Source organism: Staurois parvus, unplaced genomic scaffold (assembly GCF_062004578.1).
Source record: "Staurois parvus isolate SC_StPar_1 unplaced genomic scaffold, SC_StPar_1.0 ptg001022l, whole genome shotgun sequence".
In the NCBI taxonomy this organism is placed as follows: Eukaryota; Metazoa; Chordata; class Amphibia; order Anura; family Ranidae; genus Staurois; species Staurois parvus.
The window spans coordinates 240,200-256,917 of NW_028318818.1; the positions used below are offsets into that span (position 1 = coordinate 240,200).

The 16,718-nt window shown below is 43.0% G+C and overlaps 2 protein-coding genes across 2 annotated transcripts in view; one reads left to right on the forward strand and one right to left on the reverse strand.

Moving 5' to 3' along the window:
* The window catches only part of LOC149441143 (beta-galactosidase-like), a 55,087-nt gene extending 47,289 nt beyond the window's left edge, over positions 1 to 7,798 (forward strand). Inside the window, exons 12-16 of the mRNA XM_089657696.1 lie at positions 1,106 to 1,195; positions 1,275 to 1,388; positions 4,334 to 4,465; positions 4,611 to 4,835; positions 5,595 to 7,798. Coding sequence (XP_089513822.1) covers positions 1,106 to 1,195; positions 1,275 to 1,388; positions 4,334 to 4,465; positions 4,611 to 4,835; positions 5,595 to 5,843 — 810 coding nt within the window. The 3' untranslated portion in view covers positions 5,844 to 7,798. The remainder of the gene's footprint in view (positions 1 to 1,105; positions 1,196 to 1,274; positions 1,389 to 4,333; positions 4,466 to 4,610; positions 4,836 to 5,594) is intronic.
* Positions 7,799 to 8,397: 599 nt separating this feature from the next.
* Positions 8,398 to 16,718, reverse strand: part of ANKZF1 (ankyrin repeat and zinc finger peptidyl tRNA hydrolase 1) — a 33,844-nt gene continuing 25,523 nt past the window's right edge. The window contains exons 13-16 of the mRNA XM_089657695.1: positions 16,342 to 16,453; positions 14,057 to 14,224; positions 12,927 to 13,000; positions 8,398 to 11,190 (exon numbers count right to left, since the gene is read on the reverse strand). Coding sequence (XP_089513821.1) covers positions 11,064 to 11,190; positions 12,927 to 13,000; positions 14,057 to 14,224; positions 16,342 to 16,453 — 481 coding nt within the window. The 3' untranslated portion in view covers positions 8,398 to 11,063. The remainder of the gene's footprint in view (positions 11,191 to 12,926; positions 13,001 to 14,056; positions 14,225 to 16,341; positions 16,454 to 16,718) is intronic.

Below are 16,718 nucleotides of genomic sequence, written 5' to 3' on the forward strand. Positions count from 1 at the left end.
TTAGACACACTAGCAGTTTTCAATAAACTAACACTCCCCCCCCGGTCTGACATTGCTGCTGTCCAAAGGTGCCACTGCGATCCTTCATACAGAGTTGGGGCACTGTAATACAGGAGGTATGTTACTGGGCAGATCAACAGGTGAAAACATTTAATTTTGGTAAGCCGCAATATATTACATTTTTGGATTTAACATTAACTTCTTGGCGCCAGCCGCACGCAAATGTGCGGCCTCCTGGTGTCTGGGCCTAGACGCCGAGCGGCCGCAAATTTGTGTTCTATTAAAAAAAAAACATATGTACTGAGAGCGCGCGCCATGCGCACTCCCAGCATACATGTCCGGTACTCCCGGAAAGGTCCCGATCTCCTCTTTCGATCGGGACCTTTCCCGATCATGTGACGGCATGTCATGGTGGTCACATGACCCTAAGCCCCGCCTCCCAGCTTCTGAAACCCTTAAAGGACTGGGAGGCGCCGGCGCCAAGGGGTTAAGCACTAGGGCATAATGCCTAGAAAGGCTATGTCCATTATTCTCATTGCCCCTAGTCTGCAGTACTCTTTTGGCCCTGCCAATGTACTGCAGGCCACAGGGGCACTGCAGTAAATAAGCCACCTTCCATTTGAATTAAGTGATAAATTCACAAATAATATAAGAATGTCCAGTGCACCTAGAGTAAAAGAACTGGCTCTAGAAATTTTAGACCTAGTGCATTTACACACCCCACATTTTCTACAAGGGAATTAGCCACACAGCTCCTCAAACAGCCTGGGCTATTTAGGTTTCTCCACCAGGTTAGGGGCTACTCTTTCTCTAAGGAAGAACACTCTCTTGAAGAAGATGGCGGGCCTATCTGTCAAAATCAAGCTCAAAGTTTTTGTCATTTTTCAACATGTGCCAATGCCTACAAATTTAATCTCTTAATATGACCCTATAATGCCAAGTAGAAAACACAGTGATCATCATCCACTCAGAATTGTACCTTGGTGGTGGTCCACCCTCCAAAGACCTGTAGTTGACTTGGTTCATAGCCCTTTTCTATAAATCGCTGTTGCCGGTTGTTTTTACACTGGAATCCTCAATAGTCTTTTTATTTTTATATCCACAGATCGGTGATCTTGTGGACCTTTTAGATGTTTTCTCAAGGGGCGACCCTTTTGTAACCCAATACCCCATTACCTTTGAGGATATGAAACAGGTAAGGTCTGCATTTCTGCTGTATGTATAATAAATAATCTTTGGTAAACTCAACTAATTTGTTCTCTGTCCTGTCTCAGGTTTTTGGATTTGTGTTGTATAGGACCAGACTACCCTCAGACATCCCGATCCTCACTCCTCTTTCATCGCAAGTTAATGGCGTCCATGACCGAGCATACATTTCAGTTGGCGGGGTAATAAGAAGTCACAAGTTTTATTATCTACTATACATTTATTTATAGATCCATGCTCATACTACACAACATTTTAAGTTCATATCAGTCCTGGTGCTTACACTTTTAAGCTGGACTCTATGTATGACATTTATTGAATGCTTGCATTGGTCCAGCTTGTCACAACAGATTGGCCGCTGACAATCACTTTAGTAGTTGGCGCTACTACAGTGATTGCAGCGATCTACCAGGTCCTGCACATCCAATTTATATTGGTTTTAAATTGGCTGGATACAGTTGTAGATCCACGTCCAAAGATTATATCCTCATGAAGAAGTGATTGATGTTCATGAGATGGTCAGTCAGATTTTGGTTTTGTTCTTAGAGTTAAGCGAATTTGGCGACGATGGTATGGACATAAAAAAAATGATTTTTTTTTATTTTTAGGTCTGAGTAATTTTTATGTGTTGTGTTTTTTTTTTTTGTTTTGGTTTTTTAATTGCGGTCTGTGTCCTCACTAGGAGATTCACCCTTACCTTTTCTGGCAAGCATTATCTATTAGGGGAATGATGGGAAATCCAAAATTATAGAACAGTTCCAGTGACAACTGTGTAAGAGGGGATTTTGGAAAGATATATATTTTTTTTCAAACATTAAAAAAAAACAACAAATGTTGCTTTTAGATAAATTTTAGGGTAAGCCTTCAGTGCTTTGTGGTGCCATATATTGTGAATCACACTCCAATGCACTACACCAGTGATCTCCAAACTGCAGCCCAGGGCCAGATGTGGCCCTTTGCCTGCCTTAACCTGGCCCTTGGGGCACTTCCTTATGGACATAAAAAAAAATATATTTTTTTATTTTTAGGTCTGTGAGTAATTTTATGTTTTTTATTGCTGTCTGTGTTCTCACTGGGAGATTCACACTTACCTTTTCTGGCGAGCATTTTCTATTAGGGAAATGATGGGAAATCCAAAATTATAGAACCGTTACAGTGGCAACTGTGTAAGAGGGGAATTTTGGAAAAATGTTTTTTAAAAAATTAAAGAATTTTTTGGCTTTAGATATACTTTAAATTTTAGGGTAAGCCTTCAGTGCTTTGTGATGCCATATATTGTGAATCGCACTCCAATGCACTACACCAAACTGCAACCCAGAGCCAGATGTGGCCCTTTGCCTGCCTTAACCTGGCCCTTGGTTGCACTACTCCTTCCACTGTCATAAATGATCCTTCACCATTTCCCCCACTGACACCAATGATGGGGCACCGTTCCTCCAACTAAAACCAATGGTGGGACATTTGTTCACTTTCATTGACGTTTGAACTGTGGCTAGTGGAAGTAGAAATTGCCCAGCCTCCCTAAAAGCTTGAAGGACAGTAAACTGGCCATTTTGCTTGGAAAGTTTGGAGACCCCTGCACTATACAGTAGTGACGAATGCACAAGAGGGCACCGCAATGCTGTGATGGGGAAAAAAGTCATCTTTCTAGTCCGTTGTAAATGGTGTCTTGTGAGGACCGAACCCAGAAGTCCATTGCTACAAGTCAGTATTGCTGGCTGGCCATGTCGCTCTTCTCCAGAGACAATAACTTTGTCAGGATTCAGCAACAGGGATGGCCAGATCTGCATGCTACACTCAGGTAACTGGGACCAGACTTTGTATGTTTTAAGACTTCCCACATATCTGTAGCAAAAATGCATATGCGGTGCACTTTTTACAGGATATGTAACTCAAAAACCACAACAAAAACACAATGTGGGTGCGTTTTTGGTGCATTTTTGACACATTCTCCATTGATTTCAATGGGGAGGTGTGTATTTGGTGTTTTTTTTTTTTTTTACTGCATTAAACCTGCATCAAAAATGCAGCAAGCAGGATTTTAAAAACCGCACTGGACCTACAGCGGATCAGTGTAAAGACTTCCATAGGAATACAACGTCACATGTTTTTCTTCCCCTTTTTTATGCAAAAGTGGAAGAAAAATGGATCAGTGTAAAGCAGCCTAAGTTATATTTATTTACAATGAAAGAAAAACAATCCAAAACACCAGCAAACATAAAAATATAATATAATAGCAAGGGGGACAGAACATGTTCTGTACAGCGCTGAGCGAACCATTGGTGCTTTATAAATACTGTATATTAATATAATTGAACCAAAACTACAGTGACAGGATACTTGACTAATAAACCTAACAAACAGCCTAACTAACAACTAACTATATACAAAATGGGGAACACAGAAAGGCATGGGAAAACTGGAGGTGCATGGACCAGATGGAAAGGTGGAACAAAACTGGGATCAGAAACAAGGGAGAGCAGGAAAAAAGCAGCAGGGCACTGGGTACAGGGTGGGCGCAAGTTAAGGACAAATGGCAACAAGGATCTGGCAGCAGCAAAATACTAAAGCGAAGGGGATTATTTTGGGAGTACCTAAATACCCTCTCAGCAGCCAGCATCAGGTGTAAACTGATTACTGAGATCTGTTGGCTCCTGGGAGACACCTGCAGGTGGACCCTGGAATTAAAACCCTCTGACCACAGTGCTACCAGCATGTGATTCAGGTCCTAGCAAACTTGTGGAAGTATACAACAATCCTACTGTAACTTTTAATGTGAAATGAAAGTAAAAAGGATTATTACAATCTATGTCCTGATGGGCAGATGTTTGCCATCCCATTAACATTGTGACATCTACCCATTTATGGTGACTTAAACTAGATGTAAGATGTGTCTTTAGCCACCAATGTAAACCAGATTATCTAGTGTCTAATAGAGATTTAGAACCATTAGGGGATAAGCAACTCAACCCCCCCCCCCCCCCCCCCGCCCCATTGGTACAGTTTGCTGTGTAGACCAATGAACAGTAAGAGAACACATCCCTGTGTATTTGCACCAGCAGGATGGAAAATAGGTTTTGTGTTGCCCATATCTCATGTAAGCTTGGATTCCCTTTTCTTTACACAGCGATTCTGCGGTGTGCTGGAGAGAGACAGCCTCAGGGATGTTAACGTGACGGGGATCGCAGGAGAATGGCTGGATGTTCTGGTGGAAAATATGGGAAGGATCAATTTTGGGGCAGACGGGCATGACTTCAAGGTAAAGAGAATGATGTCACTTTCCTTCTCCTGAGAACACACGACTGGCACAGAAGCACATTTATTGTCTTTTTTAAAAAAAAACTGCACGTGGACAGCTCTGTATGTATGGCATATTGATTTTTTTATTTTTTTTTTTGTTCTAGGGTTTGGTGGGAAACCTGACTCTGGGGGGAGACATCCTCAGACATTGGGTGGTCTACTCACTTGATATAGATGGCCCAATTGCAGCGGGCTGGCCACACGCCCCAGATAATCACATCAGGATGAATGCGAATTTGCCGAACAGAACTAGTCCGACCTTCTACAGCGGAACGTTTCAAATTGGTGCAGTGGGAGACACGTTCCTAAAACTACCCAAATGGACAAAGGTAAAAAAAAAGTACCCACGTCTCAGAGACTATGCATATGAAAAAAGTGGACTTTCATGGTACCGCCATAGACTTACAATAGTTTTTTTTTTTTTTTTTAAAAAGTGGTAAAACGCAGCAAACCAGCATTTTCTGGTCAAAAAAAAAAAACCTTAACTATGCAACTGTGGGAAAACACCATTAAATGCTAATGCAAAAATAAGCTGAAAAACGTCACGTTTTGTAACGTGACTTTACACAGCTAACGTTACCAGCGTGACCCTAGGTTCACATCTGTGCGGGTGGTGCCGCTGCGGATCCGCATGAAAATCCGTACAGCCGCACAGAGAAATGCAGACCTGTGGGTAGGTGCCATTAGTTCTAATGGCACACCACCCACACTGGAAAACGCAACCGTACTGAGAACTGAGGTTCCCTTGTGGGCTGCGGTTTCCAAAGAAGTGCAGGAACTTCTTCCCTGTGTGTCACAGGCATCCATTCAAATGAATGGTCTCTCGTGCCCGTGCAAAACGTGGCTCGCACGGCGGCATTGATGTGAACCGGGGGTTAGCAAAACGTCCCGTGTGCATGAGGGCTTATTGTCAAATCGTAATTGAACAAGCTGAAGATAGAAGCTGATTGGCTGCCATGCACAGCTGCGCCTGATTCTGAGTGCTCTAGTTTTAGTAAATCTCCCGTGTGTGTTATTGTACCCATCCTAGAAATCCACTTCTTGTGTGCAAGTTGAATTCTCATTGGCTTGTTTCATTATCCTTTTAGGGACAGGTTTGGATAAACGGCTTCAACATTGGGCGATACTGGCCAGCTCGAGGGCCACAGATCACCCTGTATGTGCCCAGCAATCTTCTGAGCGTGTCGCAACTGAATCACATTATCATACTGGAATTGGAACATGTTCCGGATTGGCCTAGGGCCATCTTTCTTGACTGGCCTATACTGAATGGCACTTTATCATCCACTGAGGTTCATCATCAAGATTCAACGGCACAAAATAAAACTGTATTATAACGTCCTATCAGATTCTGCAACAGTGCTTCAGGATGTTATTGTCTGTAATTGGACAGCAGAGATCTGTGGCTAGAAATATAAATATCCTGGGTGGGCCAGAAGTTCATACAGAGATCCAGTCTTGCTGATTTATCCATGAGTTATGAACATTTCTGGTTCAAAGTCAAGAAACTGTGCAACCTGGTAGAACCAGAAATAGGCAAGCTGTGGTTTTCCCAGGAGCCAGAGGACAAGTCCAAGCAGCCTGCAACTATAGTATGCTGAGACTTGTTTGCCAAGAGTTGGAAGGCCACAGGTTGAACACATTTGACCATCTCTGCCAATGTTGAGAATTTACTATGTAAATGATAAAATATACTACATTCTAGAAGATGCTATATAGGGCAGATATTGTATTCTTAAAGTGTTACTAACCCCACCACAGTACAATCAGTCTGTAGATGCAGTAAAGCATGCTTGTTATACTCACTGTGGAACCTAAGGGGTTAATCATCTGCATTGTGTAAAAAGGTTGTTTGATACTGTCCTCAATCCATCTGCTGATAGTGCAGAGCCTCAGGAGTAAGCTACACTTGCTCAGTTTGTGTGTATTGCTAGAAAGTTTTTTTTTTTTTTGCCTTGGGAGGTTGCATGTGGTCAGCACAGCTCCAATCAACACTGTCCATACAGAGGGTCAGGGGTCCTGCAGCCTCATGGGACAATCAGGGGAGAATACAAACTCCTCCTAAAAGCTTTAACCAGTGCTCTGCTGGACACTGATAGAAGTCACAAGACTGCTATGTACTAGTGATGAGAAAAGGTATTTAGCAGTTTATATTTACTAAAATAATTGTTCTGTGGGAGACCAGATATAGGGAATGGGGGGTCTGGGGAGACCAGATATAGTGAATGCGGGGTCTGGGGAGAGAGAGGATATAGTGAATGGGGGGTCCCGGGAAGAGAGTGGATATAGTGAATGCAGGGTCCTGGGTTTAGTTACACTAGATCTTGTGATCTCCAGCTGTATTGAGCAATGGCTTTCACTATATAGCTATGTGTACCATAAGAATGTAACACCCCCTACTGATCCTTGTTAGGATTTAACCCCTTCACGCTGGTACCTCCCAGCCCTGTAAGGGTTTCAGAAGCCGGGAGGCGGGGTGGGGTTTAGGGTCATGTGACCGCCGTGACACTCCGTCACATGATCAGGAAAGATCGGGACCTTTCTGTGAGTACCAGATGTGTGCTGGGAGCGCACAGGGCGCATGCGCTCAGCACATGTTCTTTTTTAATAGAACGCAAATGTGCGGCCACTCGGTGTTTAGGCCGGGAGGCCGCACATTTGCGTTTGGCCAGTGTGAAGAGGTTAAAAAAAAAAGCAGCATAGGGCCAGAGCTATTTGCCTGACTGCTTGCCACTGCTTCTACCAAATTATTTATACAGTAAATATGCTGGTTAATCACTGGGGTCTTGGTTTAAAATCTCACTAGGGACATTAAAGCGATCTTAAAGTTTAGTTATTTTTTTTGTAAAATAAACATGTCTACACTTGCCTGCTGTGTGCAGTGGTTTTGCACAGAGTAACCTGGATCCTCCTCTTCTGGGGTTCCTTGCAGGCTCTCCTGGCCCCTCTCTCCTGTCGAGTGCCCCCACCGCCAAACGGCTTGCGATGGGGGCACCTGCTGCTCCATGTGTTCCTCTCTCTCCTCATTGGCTGACTGGCTGTGATTGACATCCAAAGCATTAAGACACTTTTACAAGCATCAGGCGGTTTTTTTTTTTTTTTCTGCAAAAACACTTCTACCAAGGGGGAAAAAAAAAGTTCTAGGAGAGTTTTCAAAACGTCCTGTGGGCATGAGGGTAACTTCACTTTTGTGGGGACGAAAAACAGCAAAAAAAAAAAAAAAATACAGCATATACAATTGCTACACAATCCTTTTGTAATTGAATGTTATTAAAAAAGACCTTCCTTTTCAGTCTGCAACTCTGTCATGTTCTGTAAAATGGAACATGGGAGGTAAAACTAAGTCACTGACCTCTTCCAAAAACCGCACTGGCTCAAAACGCACAGATGTGAACAAGAGCCATGGGAAATCATGACTGTAATGCAAAGTAAGAAACCCACTGAAAACCGCATAGATGTGAACCGAGCCTTCATGGCTGTAGCCAAAGAAGAGAGCAAAAAAAAAAGCTGAATTTCAACAAGCAGGAAATGAAGCCAATTTATCTACCAGAGGATTTTATAATTCTGTACAGTTATGCCCCATACACGCAATCTGAAAATTGTACAAAAAAAATTTCGTACGAGGACCGATTATCCAATAATCTGATCGTTAGTACACACCTTTCAAGAGCCGATCACGACAATTCATGTGACAATATCCAAAGGGAAAAGCGTGAAAATCTCTCGTATGATACCAGATCGTATGATTTTGGTTTATGCAGTACAGTAGTCGTTAAAAGAATTTCAAAAGTGATGTCATGTATTTGTGTTGTATTTTTGCTTTCATACGAGAATTTTCGTATCTTTAGTAACCTTTTCACTTTCGATGTGAGACTAGCAGGCGGAAAAAAATTTGCATGGAAATATGTATTTTTTTTATTGTAGGCTGTAATTTTTAGGAATAACTCACTGAAATCTGTCCGAACAAGAGTCTAGTAAACATCCCGGGTATGTTAAAATTTGAAACACGAAATCATAAATTATAATATAATAATCATAAAAAAATATACATTAAATTCAATAATATAATCAAACCAAAAACACTGAAATGTGAAATAGAGCGCCAAGTTCGCACATCACTGAGCAAAGTCGCAAAATCGTTTTCAGTGTCTGATGATGAATTTCCCCCATGAATCATTATCACTCAATTCTGCAAGTGGTTCTGATTTACTGTCGCTGTTCTCTAGCCAGTCTAAAACCGCTTTTGACCTAAAGGGACGCTTTTTGGACACCGTGGACTTTTCTCAGTTTCCAGGCAGAAAGAACAGTAAAAATGCAGGCAGGGCGCCGGACAAAGCACTCGGGACAAAATGTATGTGAAATGGTTTGATACAGGAATGTTATACTATGTGATTTTAGTGAATTGCACTTTCATATTTTTAAATTTCCCACCAGTTCCGTCCCCCGTACATCCTGACGTCGCAGGGAACGGAACCCGGAAGACAGATGCCGGCATCGGCCGGAGGACATTACAGGGGACACTGCAGGAGGGACATCGTGGGAGCGCAGGACAAGGTAAGTGCAGAAGAGATCCCGGAGCAGCGCTGCAGTGTATTCCCGAGTGTAGCTCGGGTTTACCGCTTGTGGTGCTGAAACTTTACCCCGAGATACACTCGGGAATACCGCCGGGGGGGAGTTAAAGACATTACACTCAAGTGTGAATCCAGTCTGACCGAGGGCACTTAAGTCAAAACTGCCTAAGTAATTATCTTTCGAGCAATATGGATTTCCAATAAAATATGCTATGGAGGAATCACTCAGTTCTGCCACACAATACAGTCTACATGTGTGACCCCCGGAAGAGAGATTTTGCCATCTTCATGAATTTTGGGGCTGGTGGAGATTGAGATATTCATTTTATTAAAAATCCTGAATCAAGATCTGTTAACTCCTGACATCTCTCCAAAGATTAAATAAAAACTAGCTCATTTTTATTTCACTCTTATGTGCAATAAACACTTAACATATTGAGATGCAGAAGCGGGGATTTATCGTAGACATTTGGTTCAGAGCGCAGGTATTATAATATTTTGGATCTCACCCAACATCACCGATAGCTCAGATTCAGTAATACAGAAACACATAATGATAAAAATGTATTCAATAGATGCAGTTGGCTAAAATTGTGATGGATAACAAAAGAATTGTTTAATTAGTCAGCCTGTCTATTATCAAATTTTCTGAGCAGGCAGCTGGCTTTGGGCATGTTAATTCAAGCCTTCTGGAGCACCAAGAGCACACTTTTATCTATGTGGTAATTCAGCTTTTTGGCATATGGAACCCCTGCATTCTATCACAGTGCCGGGGCGTCTCTCGTGGTCCTCACCAGGCACTGTGCACCTATGATCTTACTTTCAGGACAGGGAGTTCAAGAAGTTTCTTGAGTGCTCTGATGTAAGAACTCAGCATTTATTTAATAAAGAACACGGATCCTACTTTCTCAAGCAGACAGCACTGTCAATATTCTAATGCAGGCCATAGACGGGTCGAAAATCTGCCAATTTTTCTGGCTGGGAGAAAAAAAAAAATCTTCTGATTTTCGCATCATTAGTGGGTTAATTGGTCGGCCGTTTTTTGGGATTTTGTCACATTTTTTTTAATGGGTGAAGTTGGAAAAAAAGAAAATCAGCCGATTCTGTCAATCGGCCGATTTTCCCAGAAATGATGGGCAAATCAGCCAATCTTTTTACTGATAAAAAAAATCTGCGCATGAGCCGTGACCTGGAAGAAAAAGAAGAATTCCAGTCTGCTATTATATTTGACATGAAAAAGTATTGCGGTTGCAACGATGTATCTATTTGTATCCAAATAAAAACAACATCTGTATCCGAAATGGATACATTGCTGCAACCGCAAGACTTTTTCACGTCAACTATAATAGCGGAGCTCTCTGCAGGGACAGAAGTAATTAAATGCCAGCCGTAGACGGGACGAAAATCGGACGATTTTTTTTTTCCATTGGTGTTAACGTCGGCCTATTGAATGACCGATTTTTCGTTTTTTAAAAAACGGCCGCTTTTCGACCAATCTATGGCCTGCATTAGTCTATTTTTTTTTTTTTTTTTGTACATGCCCTTCTGCTTTGAAACTAGAAATGGAAGACTCCTCTGGCTTTAGAGTTGTAGTTATGACAGAATGATAGGCGACTACACACGGATTTAAAATCTTTGATATGTCCACAGGATCCTTATTAAGAGTTTTTCTTTTTTATTAGAAAGGAGTACTGTGGGGTTTTTTTTTTTTTTTAAATACAAGCCTATGGAAATTTTTAAATGGGGGTTCCTTCCTAGAATGCAGAAGCTGTTTTTTTTGATCGGTCTGAGCACTAAAAGCTCCAACAGTTATTGGGCAATACACAAAATATTAAACTGATTGAAGATGTTGGGTCCCCTGTTGATGGTCTTGACAAGATCCATCTTTAGGGATGATGTTTGTACTGTCTGCACCAGCAATCCCATGTTGCATCTCAAAGTTCATGGATGCAATCATACCATCTCCTCTTGCTAGAGGACAAGCAGCTACTTCTGAGATTTGTTGGACTGGCTCCGGCGATGTTCCTGTAAGCAGCGGGTAGAACAGAAGGAAAAATCAAGGTATTCAAATGGCACTTTTCCTAAAAGGGACTCTCCGCATAACCAGCAGCGCCTGCAAAGGGAAAGAAAGAGGGGAAAAAAGAAAAAGTCAGGTGCATAGCTAAAATGTATAGTCTAGTGTGATACCATAAAAAAGCTTTATAGGGGGAACTGAATTCTATCTTATAGAGAAGTGCAGTGGTAAAGGTAATAATTAGAAATGTGCAGAACGGAAAAAGTTTAGTTTTGGTATATTTGTTATGTTACTAATTTTGTTAAGTTATTGATTTTCAGGTTCCATTTATTTTCTAATGAATTTCACATTTTTGGAATGATTCGAATTCAAAATCGGTCAAAAAATGATCAACAGATCTAAATTCATTTGGAAAAATAGCTGGTTTCTAGGGAGCTGGCCACCACATCCTTAACCCCTTTGCGCTGGCGCCTCCTGGCCCTTTAAGAGGTTTCATAAGCTGGGGGTGGTGGTTTTAGGGTCATGTGACAAAGTCAGCTGTTATCCGTTGTTAACCCCTAGATGCAGAGCGCACACAAATATGCAGCCACTCAGTGTCTGGGCCCCACAAGTAGTACAGTGTCACTATGGTGACACTGTACTGCTTGGACAAAAAAAAAATTACCGTATTTTTCGCTCCATAAGACGCACTTTTTTCCCCCCAAAAAAGGGGGGAAATGTCAGTGCGTCTTATGGAGCGAATATAGAGCGGCCGGTCCGGTATTTCCACCGCCGCCGTGCAGAATACCGGGCCGGCCGCTCAGCTCTGCAGCGGGACCTTATGGAGAGGACTGCTGACCTTTGGGGAGGTGGGGAGCGGGTACCTGAATTGGACAGGTACCCGCTCTTACTTATTTGTTCTTTATCTTACCTGTTCCTCTATCCAGTGGCGCGCTGTCTTCCCGGCTTCTGTAGTGTGGGCACTGAGCATGACAGCCGGGTGCCAAGTGCGCATGCGCAAGAAGCGGTGCTTTTTGTGAATGGTAAGGCGGTACCTGGGACACATGACCGATCCCAGAAGCCGCCGGACCAATCTCAAAGCGCAAGTGCTTCTCGCTCATGCGCACTGGGCACCCGGCTGTCATGCCGAGCGCCATTACAGAAGCCGGGAAGACAGCGCGCGGCTGGATCGAGGAACAGGTAAGATAAACAACAACTCCGAGGAAGTAAGAGCGGGTACCTGTCAAATTCAGGTACCCGCTCCCCCCCCTCCCCAAAGGTCAGCAGTCATCTGTACTGTCCGCAGTCTCTGGTCATCCCTGTGCTGTCCGCAGTCTCTGGTCATCCCTGTGCTATGTCTGCAGTCCATTAGTTCAGAATTTTTTTTTTCCTGTTTTCTGCCTCTAAAACCTAGGTGCGTCTTATGGAGCGAAAAATACGGTTAATAAAAACGTAAAAATAATAATTTTTGGTTATAAACTAATTTGGGTTTTTTTTACTAAAAAGATAGCTGAATACATTTTGGCCAAGATTTATGAAGAAAGATTATTTATTTGCAAAATTTTATAAGAAAACCATTTTTTTTCAAAATGTCTGGACTTTTTCATTTATATGGCAAAAACATAAAAATCCCATCAAAATAGTTTTATCGGTCTCAAAAAAATGATAAAAAATTCATATGGATACAGTGTTGCATGACCGCGCACTTGTCATTCAAAATGTGATAGCGCTGAAAGCTGAAAATTGGCCTGGACAGGAAGGGGGTGAAAGTGTCCGGACTTGAAGTGGTTAATGATATTGATCATCAAGATGGAGCTCTACCCTTCTATTCCCAGCTGTGTGCCAACAATCCTTACCTGACATTACTCCCAGCGGTCTCTTTGCCGAGGCTGAGCTGAGCAGCCAGTCTTCGTTCTGCAGCCAGAGCTCTCTGCAGAGAAATTGGGAGGATGTCAAAGACAGATAAAACTGCAAAAAAGACATATCCAAGGGGTGCTGGACCTTTAACACCAAATATTTCAATAGGACAGACAAAACATTATCATACAACAAACCAATGGCTCTGGTAAAGCTGCTCATCTGAAGCAAGGCTCCCCTGTGGTGGGTAGTTATAATGTGACTCAAAAACACAACCAAAGCACCAAACCAAAATGATGAATGAGCTCAAATCACTAACGATTCATGATATAATGCAGGGCTTGAAATTTCCACTCACCTGCTCACCAATGGCGAGTGGAAATTATGGTGGGGGCAATTGTGTCCCCCTGGGCCGTCTTGCTGAGCAGGATCGAAGCTCAGGCCGGATCTGTCATTGGCACTAAGAGCCGCCAGACTGCTCAATAGCTGAGCGCAGTGAAAGCAAAGGAAGGAGTGTGCTGTGCTCTCTGCCTCCCCCTAGAGTGCAGTACCCGGCTCTGTGAGTGAACAACGAAGTACTGCAACTTTTTATGGGGGGGGGGGGGGGGGGGTGTGTGTGTGTCTGTGTATACATGCACTACTGTACATGTGTCTGCGTGTATGTACATGTGTCTGTGTGCATGTACATGTATGTGTGTGCACGTGTGTTTGTATGCATATGTGCCTGTGTATGTATGCACGTGTGTGTGTGTGTATTTCTGTGTATGTATCTGTATCTGTGTGTGTGCGTGTCTGTACGTGTCTATGTGTACAGGTGTCTCTCTTTGTTGGTGGCAAGTAACTCTAAGCCCTGGCTAGTAGCTCAGGACTTGAAATTTTAAGCCTTGATAAAATGTATATATCTCCACTTTCCAAACCCCTAGACAAAAACCAGCATTTAACCCATGCAGTGCCGGCACAGCCCCACTGCATGGGAAAAAAATAAATTTGCCCGGAATCCTTCTTTAAGGATTTATAAACCGGCACAAGAAAAGGATTCCACTGAAGATCATCAGACCGGTCTTGGTGTTCACAATGCCTGCCCCATTCCAAGAAACCAATCAGGGAAATAAACTGTAAAAGATCTCACCTTCTCCCGGTCACTCAGCACTGAAAATCTTTTCTTCTCAGCCTCCTCGGCTTCCCTCCTCAGCCTTTCTTCCTTCTCCTCCTTCTCTTTCTGCCTTCTCTGGGATTTCTGAGCTTTCTTCTTTTCAGCCCGGCGAGCCTCCACCTCCTCTGATATGGGTGCTGGGATCTGATTCCACCAAAGAAAAGTAATCAGGACATAGTATTATTGAAGAGCTATATGATAAAATAAAATGGAAGCAAATTCTTCCGGCCCGCTACATTATTATTAGAATACAGGATTTATTTATATAACGCCAGCAGTTTGCTCAGCGCTTTACAATATAAAGGGAGACAATACAGCAACAATACAATTCAATACAAGAGGATTAGGAGGGCCCTGATCCTGGGAGCTTACAATCTAGGAGGGAGGGGCTGGTGGTACAAAAGATAATAACTGTGGGGGATGGACTGATAGGAGGAAGAGAAGATTTGGTTATTAGCTGAGGGCAGGATAGGCTTCCCTGAAGACAGAGGTTTTCAGAGATTGCCTAAAAGTGAGCACAGTAGGCAACAGTCAGATAGATTGGGGTAGAGAGTTCCAGAGGATGGGGGAGGCTCTAGAGAAGTCCTAGAGACGGGCATGGGAGGAGGAGGAGACAAAAGAGCTAAAGAGCAGGAGGTCGTGGGAGTAGCGGAGAGGACGTTTAGGTGATATTTGGAGACAAGATTGGTGATGTAATTGGGGGCGGAGTTATAAGTGTCCTTATATGTTATTGTTAATGTTTTGAATTTTATTCGTTGGGCAATGGGAAGCCAGTGGAGGGATTGGCAGAGAGGGGTGGAGGGATTGGCAGAAAGGGGTGGAGGCCAGTGGAGGGATTGGCAGAAAGGGGTGGAGGCCAGTGGAGGGATTGGCAGAAAGGGGTGGAGGCCAGTGGAGGGAGTGGCAGAGAGGGGTGGAGGACAAGGTGGCAAGGTGGATGAGTCTGGCAGCAGCATTCATAATAGACTGAAGAGGGGATAGCCTGCAATGAGGTCAGCCAATGAGGAGGGAGTTACAATAGTCAAGGTGAGAGATAACCAGGGAGTGAATAAGTTGCTTAGTGGTTTCCAAGGTTAGGAACGGGCGTATGATGGAGATGTTGCAGAGGTGAAGTCTACAAGATTTGGACAGTGATTGGATTTGGGGCTGAAAGGACAGATGGGAGTCTAGGATTACACCTAGTACCCTGGTATGAGGGGAGGGAGTGATGGTTGTATTATTGATCTTGATGGAGAAGTCAGGGGAGGGGGCACGGGCTGGGGGGAATAGTATGAGCTCCGTTTTGGAAAACCTTTACATGGTCCCTGCATCACTTTCAGGACTCCTTGTTCTTGTTTATGTTGATAGTTCCTAATGGCATTGGCTGTATATTTAGGGTCATTTTGCTGCAGAATAAATTTGGGTCCAAACACACATCTCCCAGTTGGTATGGCATGATAGATAGGCATCTGCCTGTATTTCTCAGCATTGCGTACACTATTAATCGGGCAATGTTGGAAACCGTAGATGCAGTGGTCAGCCAAGGAAACTTAACCCCTTGCCCTCCTGAGGATTCCCCCCCCCCCCCCAGGCCATTTTTCGCATTACAGCGCTGCATTACTTTACCTGACAATTGCGCGGTCATGCAACGCTGCACCCAAATGAAATTTATGTCCTTTTTTCCAACTAAATTGAAATTTCTTTAGGTGGTATTTGATCGCCTATAGTTTTTTTTTATAGCGCAAAAAATTAAAAAAGACCAACAATTTTGAGAAAAAACAAACAAACTATATTTTTGACTTTTCGCTATTAAACATGTCCAGTAAAAAAATTGAAAGAAAAAAAAAATCAGATTTCGTCATAAAATTTAGGCCAAAATGTATTCTGCGACATGTCTTTGCTAAAAAAAAAATCCCAATATGTGTAAATTAATTGGTTTACGTGAAAGTTATAGCGTTTACAAATGGCGATATGGATACTGGGATTTAAAAAAAAAATTTTTTTATACTACTAATGGCTGCAAGCAGCGACTTATAGCGGGACTGCGGCAGCCATTCTGACACTGGGGGGGGATATGACTTGGTGTCACTGACATCCCCAGTGACACCAATACAGTGATCAGTGCTAAAAAACCCCACTGACCCTGTACTAATGGGAACTGGGCAGGAAGGGGTTAACGTTGGTGATCGGTGGAAATCACTGGGTAACCTCAAGCATGCTGAAAAGACTGGGAAACTCTTTACGAAAACTAAAGCCAGTCTTTGCACATTTTGCACACACACCTGAGATCTGCTGTAGTTGTATTTATCTGGGTTATCCTCCCGATATTTCCGGAAGGCGTTCCTGGTGCGTTTGTCAGTACACATGGAATATGGCGTCTGTGCAGCAGAGTCCCTAGAGGAAACATTAACAAACCATTACTGGCAAAATAATATATATTTTACATCAAACAAAATGAGTGCAACATTGAAAATAGTCCGAGTAGTGTTTGTCGGTTAACAGGAAACCACAAAGCCTTCCATAACTCTACCCCAAGCTACATACCAACCAAACTCCCATGTTCACCTGTAGGATTCCTCCAGTGCTCTTTCAATCCTCTGGAAATCCTTACCCGAATCTGTTCAACTACAGTGAAGGAAATGCATATTTGATCTGCTGA